Genomic DNA, 16,018 nt, shown 5'->3' on the forward strand with positions numbered 1-16,018 from the left:
TAAAGATTTATTTATTTGTCAGAGGGAGCACAAGCAGGAGCAGCAGGCAGAAAGAGAAGCAGGCTACCCCGCTGAGCAAGGACCCAGATGCAGGACTCAATACCAGGACCCTGGGATCATGACCCCTACCAAAGGCAGACGCTTAACAATTAAGCCACCCAGGCATCCTAGAATATCCATATTTTTAACCAGTTTGCTTTTGGACAAATCCCTTAAGAACTTCTAAATTATGAAAACTTGTCAGAGAATTAGAGTATAATTGGTTGAAAATGAATTAGAAATGAGCTACCCAACCAAATTAAACTGATAAAAGAGTATGTACCATGTTTTTTAAATTAAAAAAAATCATTCTGAGGCTCACAAAAATGACCACTCCCCCCCCTAAAAAAACCTAAGTAAACAAAGACATGTGATAATAATTTCTAAAAATCTCCCCTGGAGCATATGCACACACTCCCACCCCTCCCCGGCCCACCCCCCCCAAAAAGAAGTAGGAAAAAGCAAATGGCAACATAAAAAAATAGTGATTTAAAAATAATGAGTTTTCGGGTCTCCTGGCTGGCTCAGTCAGTTAAGTGGCCAACTCTTGGTTTTGATTCAGGTCATAATCTCAGAGTCTTGAGATAGAGCCTGCCTCGGGCTCAGTGTTGGTCATGGAGCCTACTTAGGATACTCTTCCCTCTCACTCTGCCCTTTCCCCCACCCTGTTTGCTCTCGCTGTCTCTCTTAAACAGTAAATGAAAAATTTTAAAAAATAATGTTTTCAGGGCATCAGGCTGGCTCAGTCAGTGGAGCATGCAACTCTTGTCTTGGTTTTGGGGTTGTGAGTTTGAGCACCGTAATTGTATATAAAGAGAACTTAAAAACAAATAAACTCTTAATAAATAAAGTAAATAAAAGTAATATATTTTCACCAATTCATCCTTTGACAAATTTGTTTTCAACCACTTGCCTAGAATCCCTAAAGGACCAGGAGAGAGTAATGAAAGAATAGGGAAGTGTCCAAAAGGCCACACTTTTGACAAGGCCAGTCTCTAAAAATACGGATTGCTCCATTACTTCCTAGTAAATGTGGCTGTCCAGATTCCCGATTGTGTTACCTTTGGCATGTTTCTCCTTGCCCAGGAAAAATGACTGTGATTGGTTTTTAGTGAAGGAATTCAGGGCAGAATTTGAAAATGCTGAGGTATAATGGGACCCTTGTTATGGATGGGGGTAAAATGAGGTAATAGATTTATTTTTTCTGCCAGAGGTCTTTATCTGGAGCCAGCATTCCAAGCATAGCCATTAAAGAGGCAAGGACAGGCTGTTTTATTGTTTTAAACTGGCTAGTCAGCCAAACTATTCTTGATTCTTGTCATCTGCCTGGCCTCAACGTCCCTTCCTGCAGGTGTGGGTGGCTGTGGGTATGAGTCCATCAGCGGCCCTCTACCTGGTTGCTGGCCCTCTTACTAGAAGGCATTTGGGTGTGTTATAACCAAAAGGACCCAAAATGTGGCTCCTCCATTTTTATGGCTAAGGTGGAGAGCAACGCTTTGCTTTTTTTTTTTTTTTTTTTCTATTGCACAGCTTTGTGTGTAACCATACTCCTTCCCCCTTGTAAATTAGGATTACCAACTGAAAGCCTCTTGGATCTGGCCAAGCAGGAGGGCAGCTTCGTGTGGGTAAAGGGCCAGCTCACCTGTCCCCCTGGGCCAGTAACCTGCAGTCCTGCCTCTGGTTCAGAGCTAGCAGTCAGCCAGGCTGCATGGCTGGTGCCCAACTCCTAGCCGCAGCTGGTTGGCTTGCCATGTCTACTCGCACTTAGTAATCCAGCTAAGTACAGGATTGTGTTGCTCCTACATGCCGCTCAGTAGGAATTTCTCTTCTAGGTGTGAGATGAGGTGCTGAGAGGAGCCCCACCCACAAGAACAAGACTGAGGCAGAGGTATATCTGGCCAGTTCGCTAGGGCTCCCTGTGCTGCCACTGTCAGGGGTGCAGTAGGAAGCGGATGGGGCCCCTGCATAACATCTCCGGCCCAGTATTCCAGAGAGAAATACCTCCGACCTTTGTTCTGCCCAAGTTGACTGAGTTCTCCACTTAAGATCAGAAAAGGGAGATAGCAAACAGCAGAATTCCATTCCTTTCTGTTGAGATTTATGTTCTGAAACTTTGAAATATTCATTCTCAAATAAATATCAGGTAATGAGTAAATAGTAAAGAAATTTTGAGGCAACTGCAAATTTTTTTTCCTGATGCCAGTTTCCTCCAGCGTGATCGTGTTCTCTTTTAAAGCTGTTGGGTCCTTTCAGTGAAGGCTGCGGAGAAAAGCAGATTTCCTAAAGAGCCTTTCTGTTGAAAACAGGCCGAAAGGCTGTGGGGTAGCTGGTGGAAATGTGTGGCTCCTGCAGATGGGGTGTGATTTGGAGACTAGAGCTGAAGGTGACATTTTCTGTCTGAGGAAACACCATGGACAGTGTATTCCGAAACAGTTTCCCATTCCCGACCTTTCTGCCAGTATTCTCAGTTTGCTTGTTTAAGAAAGGACCAGCAGAGGTGTCCAGTGACAGAAAGCACATATAATTTCTTCAAAGAGAAATCTGATTTGTCCAGTTTAATGTGTGTAAGTTATGACCCATCATTTCTTTTCAAGAAACCTCTTTTACTAATAGAGGTAAGTTAAGTCTGGCATAGTCACTGACATTCACGGGGAACAAAGACACACGCAAACACTAGGCCATATGATGTAAATACAAAATAGGGCTTACTGGAGAAAACTTAGGAGCACAAACAATTCTCTAAGCACCCATTACCTCACAGAGAAGTGTGCTTAAGCTGGGAGAGCTGCACCAGCTCCACCGTGAAAAGGATTATAGTAAAAAGGACTCAATTCCATCACGCTCTCCTTGCTTATGGAAAGAACCACAGAACATGCCTGTGACAACTTAATAATGAGCTACTTGGTTGAGGCAAATACTCTTGCTAGACCTTGTTAGAAAGAGGGAGCTTCCAGAACTCAGCTTTGGTACCAGCCAGTTCCTTGTGACCAACTCAGATCTGCTAAGTAGTTCCTTTCTGCACTGATTGTGGAGCCATCTGGATTTGCATACTTAAGTGTTATTTTGCCTTTAGAAAGGATGGATTATGTGTGTGAAAAATAGACAGGAAAAGTGAAAGAATACATACCAAACCACCAACAGGGCTTACCTCAGAGTAGAATTAAAGAAGCAAAAAGGAAAAACTCATGTGTAATGTATTTCCCTTGTTTTTTTTTTTTTTTAAGATTTTATTTTTAAGTAATCGCTGCACCTGATGTGGGGCTTAAACTCAGAACCCCAAGATCAAGAGTTATACACTATGGATTGAGCCAATCAGGTGCAGCCAGACACCCGGTGTGTAATGGATTCTCTGTTGTTTGAATTTGCTACATTGGCCACATACTTAAATGAAATAATTTTACAGGGGAAATGTTAAAAAAAATTGGGTGAGGATGAGTAAACATGTGAAGAACATTTTTAAGTGGTGAACTAGCAGTTCTCCGTTAAGTATCATGTGCATGTTTTTTCAATTCGGAGGGAAGTTTTCTTTACTCTCCTGGTTTCCTTATGGAACCATTCAAGTTAGATCCAGTTCAGACACTCACAGACTGCAAAGGTGCAGACTGGTAACACGACTTCAGAGTACACTCTTCGGAGCATAATCAGAGGATTCCGGAGGCCCGGCTACCTATCTCCATGCTTAAGGCAAATTCAACACAAGTGCTTCATCAACACAAGCACAGAGAAAAATGGGCACTCCTGTGGCTTTTGTCGTGCTGGGACTTGGACCCCAAGCCTGAGTCTGCACAGTATGAGTCCCAGGACTCCTGAGAAGAAAACGGCTCCTCTATTCCACCTGCCTGGGTGACAGTGTTTGATGATAGAGCTTTCCCTATGCCCTTCTTACCTTCCCAAAGCCGGTTCAGCTCCTGCTTGAAGTTTGTGTGAGAAAATATGGTGCTGACTAGATGAGGTGATCTGGAATATGCATGATTGTTTCACCACTAGATTTTATCAGCCTTTTAAAAGATTACTTAAAAATACATGCATTCATTATAAAATGGCCTGCTCTAATTGTGCCAACTCTGGTGGGGTATTTTTTTTTTTAAGATTTTATTTATTTATTTGACAGAGATCACAAGTAGGCAGAGAGGCAGTCAGAGAGAGAGAGGGAAGCAGGCTTCTCTCTCAGCAGAGAACCAGATGGTGGGGCTGGATCCCAGGACACTGAGACCATGACCTGAGCTGAAGGCAGAGGCTTTAGCCCACTGAGCCACCCAGATTCACCTCTGATGGGGTATTTTACCACAGTGAACAGCTTCTCCTTAAAGCAAAGTCCATCTATGCTGCTCTGGGATCCCAACCTCAGAAGCAGGCTGGACCAGCAGGCCAGGGACCCAGGTCTCAGGGGAAACAGAGGGCCCGGGGTGGAAACAGGGAGACGGCTAAGACGGGGCAAAAGGGGCGCTTGTAGTTCATCTAGAGTCCTCTATCTTCTAATGCACTGTGTCCCCACAGAAGTGCCTGTTGTAGTTGTTCTTGATTGTTCTGCATTCTCAGTAGGGAATCCCTGAGGGTAATGGAAAGCAAAGATAAAGTAAGATAGATGGTAAGTCTGAGGCAGGCAGTGGGGTGGTCAGGAGAGAAGAAAGGGTTGCTGTTAGATGCTGAGTTGGGTCCCCCTCCCTCCTTAATTCAATATGACTGGTGTCCTTAAAAGAAGGTAGAACATATGACTCTTGATCTTGAGTTTGTGAGTTCAAGCCCCACATTAAGTATAGGGTTGACTTTTAAAAAAAAAGTGATATCAAGAAGAGAAGAGACACATACACATAGAGGCAAGATGCTGTGAAGACAGAAAAGGCCCTGTAACAACAGACGCAGAGATCGGAGTGACGCTGCCACCAACCAGGGAGTCCTGGAACCACCAGAAGCTGCAACAGGCAAGGCAGGATCCTCCCCTAGAAAGGAGCACCCATGGTTCTGCTGACAGCTTGAATTTGAGCTTCCACCTTCCAGAACTGTAAGAGAATCCATTTTTATTGTGTCAAGCCACCCAGCTTGTTACACAATGCTATGGAAGCCTTAAGCTAAGGCCTACAGGCACTAGGAGGGAAAATGAGGTAATACCAAAGCTAAATTTCTTTTGCTTTATAGTTTTGGTTACAGCTGGCCTTGCTATAACCCTCCCTTTTGATTTGATGTAGTTAAGCAACCACAGTTGAACCCTGAGACTCCTCAGAGATGTGAGGAAGCATCTGGGCTCAGTAACAGTCCTGGAGAATGGTCTTAACCTAAACAATTATGTTAACATTTCTCTTTCACTTGTGTGACTTGCTGAGACAGGCTGAGAAAACCATGAGCAGTATCCCTTGAGTTCAGGCTTTCAAATGCCTAAGTCAGTGATAATGGGTCAGTCAGGCTCAGGGAGACAAGTTGGCATGACTCGGTTTGAGATTTCACAAGATGATACACAGCGACGACTCAGCATTTTTATTTCTAAGCTGTAAGCAAACGTCATCTTTTCTCTTTACTGTGATCCTTTGCATTGTTCTACAGGACAGGAGTCTTACCGTGGGAACAATGGCTAAGTAAGGGGAAGTCACTGTGGGTTTGGTGCTAGGAAGCCCCACAGGTGTTAGCCCGCCTCTGAAAATCATCTGCAAAGAAGCAAAAGCCAGGGTATCTTAATCCATCTGAGCAAAAGGTGTGTTTACCACAGCAGGCCCCAAGTTGAGACCCTTTGAAGGCGCCTGTTCACGTGGAAGTGTTGTTCAGACACCTGGGGTGGGTATGTGAGTTTCAGGCTCCACCGTGGTCTGTCAAGATGAGATCAGATGTGGTGGCGGTTATAGAGATATGATGGGTACAAGCCATCATAGTGCCACTGGCGCCACTGCTCAATAGCTTCCCGGCTTCTCTCTTCTTGTTCTGGGGAATGGAGATAAAATGGTCGTGTTAGCATGGAGAGGACTCTGAGAGCCACCAAGTTCTTGGCAGCCATCTATCCAAACTACCTACCCTGTGGCGACATGAGCAAACAGTGCAGAACAGAATGTCCGAGTTTAAAGACCTGACAGAATGCTGGGTCACTTTGGGTGCCAAGTCCAGTCAGGAGACAGAGCTGGTAGGCAGTAGAGTCAAGATGCAGACCTATGTCCCTGCCTGTGCTCTTTCCCTTACAGAGCCCACAAAGCAGGGAGAGGCAACAACAAAGAAATGAAGTACAAAGAGAACTGAACAGTAACAGAAAGAGACAACAGGCTTTATGGTTAAAAAATGACATCATGGAAGGAAAGAACTGTCAACTTCAAGTGATGGCATTATGAGTAATTTTTTCTCAGGCTTTAAAAATAAAATTATGTTTTAAGAACTATCCAGAAAGGGGGTGGGTGAAGCAAAGTGGAGGGAAATTTGATAATCGTTGATTCTGGGTGGTGGTTATATGCGGGTTCACTGAACTATATACTTATCCATGTGTTTGAAATTTTTCCAAGTAAAAGGGTAAAAAGAACAGAAGGGAGTTTTTAGTAAGAAAGTCTTGATTTTGCTGTCTTTAATCAGACATGTCTCTGGGTAACAACTTTGTTCAATTGTAAGATTAGGCTCCTGATGCCAAGTCCACGCTGCTTGTTTTTGTTAGGGACCATAAAAGCACAAGCAGATTTCGCAAGTCCCTCAGTGTGTAAAAAGGCAACCGTAAGACTCCTCAAAAGGTAAACAGCATTACCACATAACCCAACAATTCCACTCCCATGTATATACCTAAGAGAAGTGAAAACAAGGACAAATAAATGGACAAAGAGTTATACAAATACATACACATACATACGTATTATTCAGCCATAAAAAGGATGTTCTAATAACATGCTACAGCATGCATGAAACTTGAAACACGTTCAGTGTTAATGTGTCTATGCCAGACACAAAGAGACGTACTGTGTGATTCCACTTCTATAAAATACCTAGAACAGACAAATTGGTAGAGAACAAAATGTACTAGAGGTGAACGGGGATTGTGGGTAATGTGGAGTTAACTGTTGCGTAATGGGTACAGAGTTCATCTCTGAGGTGATGCAAGGGTTCTAGGAATCCATAGTCTTGCTGGTGGCACAACAGTGTGAATGAGCCAAATGCCACTGACTTGTCCACTTAAAAGCGGTGACGATGGCAGATTTTATGTAAATTTTACCACAGTTTTTAAGTATTTGTGGAAAATGTTGGGAGGAAAGGACGTTCTAACAGAAAAAAATGGTATCAAGGATTCAGACCCCCAAAAGTTGTACTTTTTTTTTTTTTCCAAATTTGGGCTTCACCATCAAAAAGCCTGTGAACCTGACTTTGGTGCTAGTGAACCTCATTCTCTGGAGCACTGGGCGAACAGGACTGCCTGGTGACATCAGGATGCAGAGAAAATGTGTGTCCGTGTGGTCCTTAGCCCTCTTGAGAGCAGATGCCCTCGGCAAGAAGGACCCCTTGTTACAGCTGGGTATTCAGGCATCATGGCTGCTGTGTATGTTTCCTTCCTCTATGAGCTTGGAGTCGGCGCTACCCTTGATGCTGGAAATTGCCTTTGGGACTTAGTACCCCAGGACAGCCTGGAGCTTAGAGTGAGGCCCCAGCTGGAGCTTTGGGTCTTCTGACCTTTCTCAGGCCAGATAGATCGGCTATTCTTTGCCAATCTTGAGAGCATGATTTTGGCATAGGAATTGATTTTATTTTTCTAGGTCATGCCGCTTTCTTCACATACCATTTCACTTAGACAAAGGGAAGTTCTCCCTGGCAAAGGCCCAAACAACATGGCTTTTGTGTAAGGGACCACCTGTGGCTGAGCACGTTTAGCCAAGCCAGGTGTCATGTGGCCAAGCCCAGATGGGGCTTCCACCTTCTGACTTTGAAGGTGGAAGCAGACTTTGGCTCCCACACAGACCTCAGGGGTAGGAGCTCAACACACTGTTTACCCTGACACTTCCAGACTCAGAACTCAAAGGCATAAAGGCATCTTTGCCTCATCAAACTGGTGGTTTTGAGTAGAGAAAGAGCCAGGAGCCACAGCTTTCCCAGAATAGCTCCGGTGTCCCAGATGGGCTGATGGCCTGCAAGATAGACTTCTCAAGCTCTCAGGAAGGTCACCTGCCTAAACTTATGCCTTCGGAAATTCTAGGCCTTTCATTTATCCACATTCCTTAGCATTTGTTCTTAAGGGGTGGGGACAAACCTGCAGCTGCTGCCATTTATTCTGAGAATAGGTGATATGGTCAAATGAAAAATCGCCAATCAAAAAACAGGGTCCTGACTGTGGAGTATGTGGGGGCATCAGAGAAGGACTGAACGTGCTGCCTTGGAGGAGAGGTTTCACCAACCCAGCTACCACAGTTGGTGCTGTCGCTCAGAGGGGTCAGAGGTGAGGGCAGAGGAGGAGAATTGAAATGTGTTTCACATCAACATTTACCCTCTGGCAGGCTGGACCTGCTTCACCTCTGCCTCCTTTCTTTATCCAGCTGCGGGGGCACTGGGGCAGGGAGGGCATGCCCTCCTTACCTCACTCCTCACTCTATTCCACTGCAGGGACTAATTCCCAGATGGAAGAAGGTCCCCCAAGACCTCCATGCACCCGATCATCCTTCATTTGTAAGAACACTTCTTGGCTGGCAAACACCTTGGCTCAAATCCCTGACTAGCCATGGCACCTTGGATATTCAGGCACCCTTTCTAAGCCTGAGTTTTTTAAACAAATTTTTAAGACCCGAGAGGCTGGGTATAAGGGTTGGGTGGTTCAGAGCAACACCTGACAGAGCCGGTGCTCAACCAGTGACAACAGCTCCAGTGTTACAACTCCTCTAGGGCCCGCGGCCTGATTGGAGGTCTTCATCTCTGTGAGCAAGGCCTCAGGCCCCCCGATTGCTATCTCTCTGGCTTTGGTAGAGGACTGGATATCCCTTGAGTGCTGGCCCCTCACCCTAATTCATTGTGAAAGGGAAAACAGTGAGTGTTCTCCAAGAAGATGCTAGGTATGGGGACTAGAAACATTTACAAATGCTCAAAATAAAGTCCTATTATTAATACAGTGAGTTAACAAAACAAAAAAACCCTGAAGGAATTTTTCAGGCCACATACTCATATTTTAAATGCCTCTCCCCAAACTCTCCACCAGGGTAAACAACTGTCCAAACAGAAATATTTTGCCTCGGAGTTACAACATCCTAGCACTATCCCTCCACCCCAGGATGTTCCCAGGAAAGCTTGAATTGGTGGGATCCAAGCCCACCACCTGTTTGCAGGGCTCAGGTGCCACCTGTGAGCCAGTGGGCATGACCTGCAGCCCCTGAGTACCAGGTGATTTTATCCTGTTCCCAAGAGAATGTTATCTCCCAGATCAACCAGAGCATACAAGCCAGGAGGCTCATGACATCAGAATGAAAATCACGGACTTTCTGTAGCAAAGGTCACCTAAACTGGGGCCTTTTGTCCAAACTCTCATACATTCAGTAGCTTGCCCAGGAGCATTTTCTTCCGGAAGTGTGGGGGAAAGACCAAACAGAAATAAACATAAATATACACTCTGGCCTGCTAGCCTCGGCCCTAATAAGTATTTCTATGGGGTTTTGGTGTGAGTGACACTTGAGGACACTTAATTGATGCAAAGTGCCATCCCATGCCATGGAGTCTGGTTCAAAAACAGCACCTCCCTCTGCCCCCGCCCAAGCCCACACCCAGCTGTCACCTCTGAGGCCTTGGTAAAATCAACATTGCCTGGGCTGGGCCAGGAGCTTATCTGCCCTAGGGCCGAGGCAGGGAATCAAGTGTGTCATTTGTTGGCAAGAGACGCTGACACAAAGCCAAGGCTTAAGAAAGACAAGAGCAGTTGCGCAAAGCATATAAAACTTAGAGCGTGCCCAACACTGTGGGTGAGTTGCTTTCTGAGGTCAGATTTCCTGGTTTGGTTACAACGGTCAGATAAGATACTGATTATAGGGGTGCCTGGGTGGCTTAGTCAGACACTTAGTGTCTGTCTTTGGCTCAGGTTATAATCCCGGGGTCCTAGGATCAAGCCCCACATCAGGCTCTCTGCTTGGGAGGAGCCTCCTGCTCCCCCTGCTTGTGCTCTTTCTCTGCCAAATAAGTAAGTTAAATCTTTAAAAAAAAAAAAAAAAGATACTGATGATAGTGAATAGGTGAATGGAATGAAGCCAGAATGAGTAGTTCCTAGAGCCGTTATGTTGCTGTGAATCCAGGGGAGTGGAAAGTGATTTTGAAATCTTTGCAACACACCTGTGACCAGAGCTAACCCACTAGCATAGGCACTAAGACAGGGAACACGGGCCACCACCTCAGTCCCCAAGTGGAAGAAGATATGATCAGCCAAAAATTCCCAGAGCCAGTGGAAATCTAGGGGTTGTGTCCTCTTCCGTTCCTTCTCAAGTTCTGTAGCCATTTGTGTGACTTTCTTCCTTCAAGACTCCAGTAGATGTGAACTGAGGAAAGAGCCTCTCTTACCCATCCCTCTTCTAATTCAAATTTAGGGAAAAGTGGAAGCAACTTTTTATTTCCCCCCAAAGGCCCACTTCCCCGAAGACACTGGCTGAAGAGCTCTTACCATCTCTTTGCTCCTCCACGAAGTTCTCAAATTCGTTCCTTTGTTCCTCGTAATATTCTCTCCGCAGCTCATCAGCCCGCAGTTTCTGCCTGTTCTCCGCTGGGAAATGGCAAGAAGCAAGATTTGCCTCCAAGAATCGGGGCAGAGGCACGCATTTAGGGGGACAGGAACACTGATCATTTGGCCTGAGAAACTTGAACCTGGTGGGGAGAGGTAGTTTGGGGGGCTTCGCGAAGATGGTTTACTCTTGGCACAGACTTTAAAACTTGAAGGAACCAGGAACTCACCCCATCCAAGCACCACATTTTGCAAATGAGAAAAGCAGTTTAGCTTCACTCATAAAATTAGTGGTGCATCTGAGTATACTGGGTCAGTTAGAAACTAGAAATCCAATTTAGAAATGAATTCTAGAAGGAATAATCAGCTTAAAGTTTATTTCACATTGGGGACGCCTGGGAGGTTCAGTCAATCAAGCATCTGCTTTTGGCTCAGGTCATGATCTGAGGGTCCTGGGATCAAGTCCCACATTGGGCTCCAAGCTCCCATTGGGCTTTTCCCTCTCCCTATGCCCCTCCCCTGCCTGTGTTCTCTCTCTCTCTCATGCACTCCCTCTCTCCAAAAAATAAATAAAATTATTTTAAAATAGTAAAGTTAATTTCAAGTTAATACCTTCAAGTCATCTTTGAGCAGCTGTCACAGCCAAAATGTGTGCCAGGAACAGATTAAAGAGGCAAGTAAGAAAGATTCTGTCCCTCTATTTTAGAGGCCTATAATCCAGATAAGGAGAAAAATACAAAAATATCATATCCAGCAGAATGGCTGCTGTGATAGAAATGTATACAGGGCACAGTGATGTTGGGGATGAAAAAATGAGGTAGGAAGATCTGAAAGGATCCTTGGTATCCATGTTGTCCTTAGGCTGTTCCCTCCCTTTGTGTGGGCTGGCCTTAATGATTCTCTTCTAATGAACAGAACTTGGCAGACATGATGGAATGTGGTTTTCTTCTTGGGCATCTCGTTCTGAGCAAAGCCAGCTGCCATGTTGTAAGCAGTCTTACGGAGAGACCCACTCATGGCAAGAAAATGGTGGCCTTGACGGATAGTCAGCAAGGCATTGAGGCTTGTTTGAAGGCAGATCTTGCAGTTGGGCCTTGAGAGGACTACAGCCTGGAATAGGTGCTGAGCCTGAGACCCCCACCTAAGGCATATCTGGACTGCTGAGCAACTTAGGAGACAGTAAATACGGTTTTAAGTTGCTAAATTTGGGGTCCGTTGGCACACAGCAATAGGGAATTGGTACAGAATATGAGATGATCAGGTAAACTTCCTGATGTTGAAGATACTGACTTCTGGTATCCCTTATTTTGTAAAGCAATGCATTCTAGTAAAGTTGGCTATAAACATTTTTTTTTTAATTTTATTTATTTGAGAGAGAGAACAGGGAGAGGAGAAGGGCGAAAGGGAAAGAGAATCTCAAGCAGAATCTACACTGAGCATGGAGCCTGACGTGGGGATTGATCTCATAACTCTGACCATGGCCTTGATCTCATGACCCTGACCTTGAGCAGAAACTAAGAGTCGGACATGGTAACATTGGGGTGCATACCTCTGTGGTCAGAAGAAATACCCCCAGTGATAATTGAAAACTGTCACCAAGAATGTATAAATATGGTGACCATTCCTTGCCAGTTGAACAGTGAAGCCCCCCAGCAGCACCTTGAGCCCCAGTGGGAATCCCCTCTGCCCCCCCACCCCACCCAAACACCATATCACACTTCACCAGCAGGTGCAGCTGATCCTCACTTGCTTCAATTTAGCCTGAAAAAAATCTTTCTAGATTGGGAGATCTTTTGGTGTAAAATAGTTTCCAGGTTCATCTATTTCTAGCCTTAAATCTTGACCTCTTTGGTATGAGAGCTCTGGTTGTCTGAAGGAAATTATTGAAAACTCTCTTAGTATCAAAACAATTGCTTTTAACTGGGCTTCAACTGGACAAATCCACAACAGTAGGAAGGCCATGTCTGGTGCAGGAACTGTCCCTCAAGGACACCTCACACCCCTCTGGTATGATCACATCAAAGGGGAGACCGAGGCACCTTTATCCCCATCAGCTTAGCTGTGCAGGAGGAAATCGGAAGACCAGTGATGATGGAAGCAGAGAAACTGAGGAAGCCGTTGGGTTCCTGCCCCACCCCATATTACAGTGGTGCTAGGACAAACAATGGAGCGTTTCTTTGTGCAATAATTAATACCATGAACCATCTGAAATGTTTGAAAGTTAAGGGGCCTACCATAATAAGTTAATTAATTAAATACCTGTTATTTATATTACATTATTTTTTTTAACTCAGAGTAAAAAATCCAGTTACCTGTGAATTGGTCTCAGTGCAGATTTCTTAGGTAAATCCCACGCTTTTCCCACACTATGTCTTTACCGATATAGTTGTAGGACTCTTGAGTCTGGCAGAAGGAATTGGTTCTCCAGTCCTTCCCCCACACTTACCCCCCTTGCCCCATATCCACACATTTCTTAGGAGGGAATTGAGGCTCAGAGAGGTTCAGTGACCTAATCAAAGTCACACAGTTGTCAAGGCATAGCTTGGGACAAACCAGAGCCCACACTCACTACTTGGCCCAGAACACACCTTTCACCTTATCATCCCCCTTATGACCCACCCTGAGCTCCAGTGTTGCTTCAGGTCCCAGAAACCCCATGGAGATGGGAGAGAAAGGGGTTTGGAGTGTAGGAAGCAAGTGCTTAATGAGCCATCACCAATTCCTAAAGAAGCATCTTCCATTTCTATGAACTTCAAAAAAGAAGCCATCTTCCCAAATTGCCTTTCTGGGAGTACGACAAATGGGGCCCTTGACTTAGCAAGGGCCAGGAACAATTTAATTCTTTGGACAAAATGCCACACTGACACCGTGCATTGTGTACATCCCTTCTCAGCTTCTGTGTTTCATTCTGAGTGCCTCCTGTCATCCTAAAGGAACCTCCTGCATCTTCACCTTGAAGCTTAGAGATGTCAGGTGCCTGTTTCCTGGTTCCAGATTCCAGCCTATCTTTGTCACTTGCCTTTCACACAGCCTGAGACATAACTGAGCATTGTTCTCCTGTCCATGCATGGGACTCGGGCGCATCCTAACGTCCTCACCAGGCTGTCCTGGACCACCACAACTGACACACACAGCTTCTGTTTGAGGTGAGAGACCTCTGGTTCTGAATCAGCTTATGAGGATGGAAACTACTTGCCTTTCCTACAAGAAGAGGCTGCTTCTCTGATTTCCATCAAGAACTGCCCAGCCTTCATCATAGCCCTTCCTGTGTTTCTGGATGTTTGCTAACTTCTCAATCTCAAGTTGGGTGAGGCCTGGAGATTTTCCCAGTGTAATTCGTACTTATCCAGTTGGTTGGGGTCTGGGGGAAAGGAATTTCATCTCCACACATTTTCATCATTTGAAAACAGTCCTGTTATTTTTACTGAGCAAGTAAGCCTTGCTGAGCGTGCCGAGGGACACAAAGAGTTTATTCAGACACACGCGCAAGTAATGAGTCAAGCCACAGACTCACTCAGAGACAGATATCAGAGTCCTTGGAAGAATCTAGTTCAAGGGCAAAAAACTTAGATGCCTTCAAGGGTCAGCAGGTCATGGAAATGAGGGTCCCTGCCAGGCAGGGGAAGCCAGGGCCTACTTCAGACTGAGAGGGAGACACACTTCCAAGCTCAAAAGCCTTCCAGAGGCATTGGAAACCAAAATAAAAAATGAAAACAAAAACCACTACTGGCTGAATACTACAATATCAGGGGCTTATAAATAAGGAAACTTGGGGCCAAGGAGAGGAAGCTGTCACCAACTCCACAGTCCCAGCTCCCAGTCCCAGGTGCCCTCTCCCTGCCTCTAGTGCTGTTGGTAGCTGTTGCGCATGAGGCGCTGTCTGATACCCCCAGAAAGCACACCTAGATACTGTGTTCTCTCCTGACTAGAACCTATTTCTGCTTCCGTTTGAAACTACCTGATATTGGGAGGCATCTCAGTCTCTATTAAGTGCTTTCGATGTAGCACTACCCCTTTTCATTCCTTACCCTGTCAGTGTAGTCCAAGATGTGATCTGCAGCTGAGGAAATGTGGAATTCCTAATTCAGAGCCTCCATCACTTGGATACCCAATGGCCTAGGTGGAGGCCCTCCTTGGTCCCCTTGTAGTCCCCACAGCCCAGCTGACTGTGAGAAAGGAATGGGAGGTGCAAGCAGAAGGCAGACCTCCAGCAAACTTACCGTTGGCCTCGTCTCGGGATTTGGGGGACCGCTTGCCCCGCTTCTTGAGGAAATTGGAAGCATCTGATTCCTGCATGAAGATCTTCTGTTTCACATCTAAAACCCGAGAGAGGCCAGTCACAACCAACCCAGGCTTGCCAGGACCACCACAGTGGCTGGCCTCCCTGCCTTGCACCCCTGGGTGGCCCTTGCACTCACCTTCCTGGACATCTTGTCTTGCCACCTGCTGGGTACCCACTGACGCACCAGTCCCCTCCTGCAGCACTGTGGGAGAGCACAGGGTGAGGGACACAGCACCTCAAAGGGAGCCCTCACCCAGAGCTGGGCTGGGAGAGTCCTTCCCCACCACTGTGACTTACCAGACCCCAGTGTGGGTCCCTGGAACCCTCACATCCCAACCCCAGAGCAGTCTCGCCAGGAAACCACTAAATAAGCTGTTCTTTCTATGTTGTGTTACAATACACACACACACACACACACACACACACACACACACACACACATACACACACACACCAGGCACAGCCCTCTTAACAGTAAACACCCCCTCTTTCTACCTGGACCAGCTGAACAGCCTCACCTAACACCAGTCCTCTCCATACTCACTGGTCAGGAGCACAGCAGATGAGAGACAGGAGGCCAGAAAGAGCTGTCTCCAGGCCATTTTTGGAACCGCTGAGGCTCTGTTTGGGAACCACAGGACAGAGAGGGTTCTACAGACCCTGAAGCCAGCCACCAGATTCCTCACGTCTGTGCCAGGCATGCCAGGAGGGAGGGAGGCAGGAGACCTGGATGCCCCTTGGTGGGGGGGGGGGCATGGGAGGGGTCTCAGCTGCGGCTTCCATTGGCTGCTCCTCCTGGAGCACTGGAGATGTTTTTGGCGTCTGCAGACCTTTACAGAAGCAGAGCCTGTCGTTGTCCAGCCCCAGCTGAGACAGTTTTGGAGTGGCCTTTCCAGGATTCCACACCCAAGGAGCTGCTGTTGGAATGCCCAGCCCTTGAGTCCGCGATTCAAAAGACTCAAAGAGATCCTGGCATCTGCTTCAGGGGAGGTGGGGACCCTCGTCCTGGAGGCTGAAGCCAGTTGGGGGAAGGGAGCGGGCCTCAGTGGGAGACTGACTGAGAT

The 16,018-nt window shown here is 46.2% G+C and overlaps 1 protein-coding gene across 1 annotated transcript; it reads right to left on the reverse strand.

Annotated features, from left to right (window-relative positions):
• Positions 1 to 4,818: 4,818 nt before the first annotated feature.
• Positions 4,819 to 15,742, reverse strand: UCMA (upper zone of growth plate and cartilage matrix associated). The gene is made up of 5 exons (XM_032349427.1): positions 15,499 to 15,742; positions 15,091 to 15,156; positions 14,893 to 14,988; positions 10,616 to 10,714; positions 4,819 to 5,949 (listed from the first exon to the last, which is right to left on the reverse strand). The coding sequence occupies exons 1-5, from the start codon at positions 15,653 to 15,655 to the stop codon at positions 5,852 to 5,854; spliced, it is 516 nt and encodes a 171-aa protein (XP_032205318.1). The 5' UTR covers positions 15,656 to 15,742; the 3' UTR covers positions 4,819 to 5,851.
• Between the last annotated feature and the right edge of the window lie 276 nt (positions 15,743 to 16,018).

This window comes from Mustela erminea, chromosome 6 (genome assembly GCF_009829155.1).
Source record: "Mustela erminea isolate mMusErm1 chromosome 6, mMusErm1.Pri, whole genome shotgun sequence".
In the NCBI taxonomy this organism is placed as follows: domain Eukaryota; kingdom Metazoa; phylum Chordata; class Mammalia; order Carnivora; family Mustelidae; genus Mustela; species Mustela erminea.

Coding starts and splice junctions, on each gene's coding strand:
- UCMA (XM_032349427.1), bottom strand. CDS start 15,655: ATGCCTGGCACAGACGTGAGGAATCTGGTGGCTGGCTTCAGGGTCTGT. Junction 15,157..15,498: donor ATCTGCTGTGCTCCTGACCA/GTGAGTATGGAG, acceptor GCTCTCCCACAG/TGCTGCAGGAGGGGACTGGT. Junction 5,950..10,615: donor CGTGGAGGAGCAAAGAGATG/GTAAGAGCTCTT, acceptor TCCATTCCCCAG/AACAAGAAGAGAGAAGCCGG.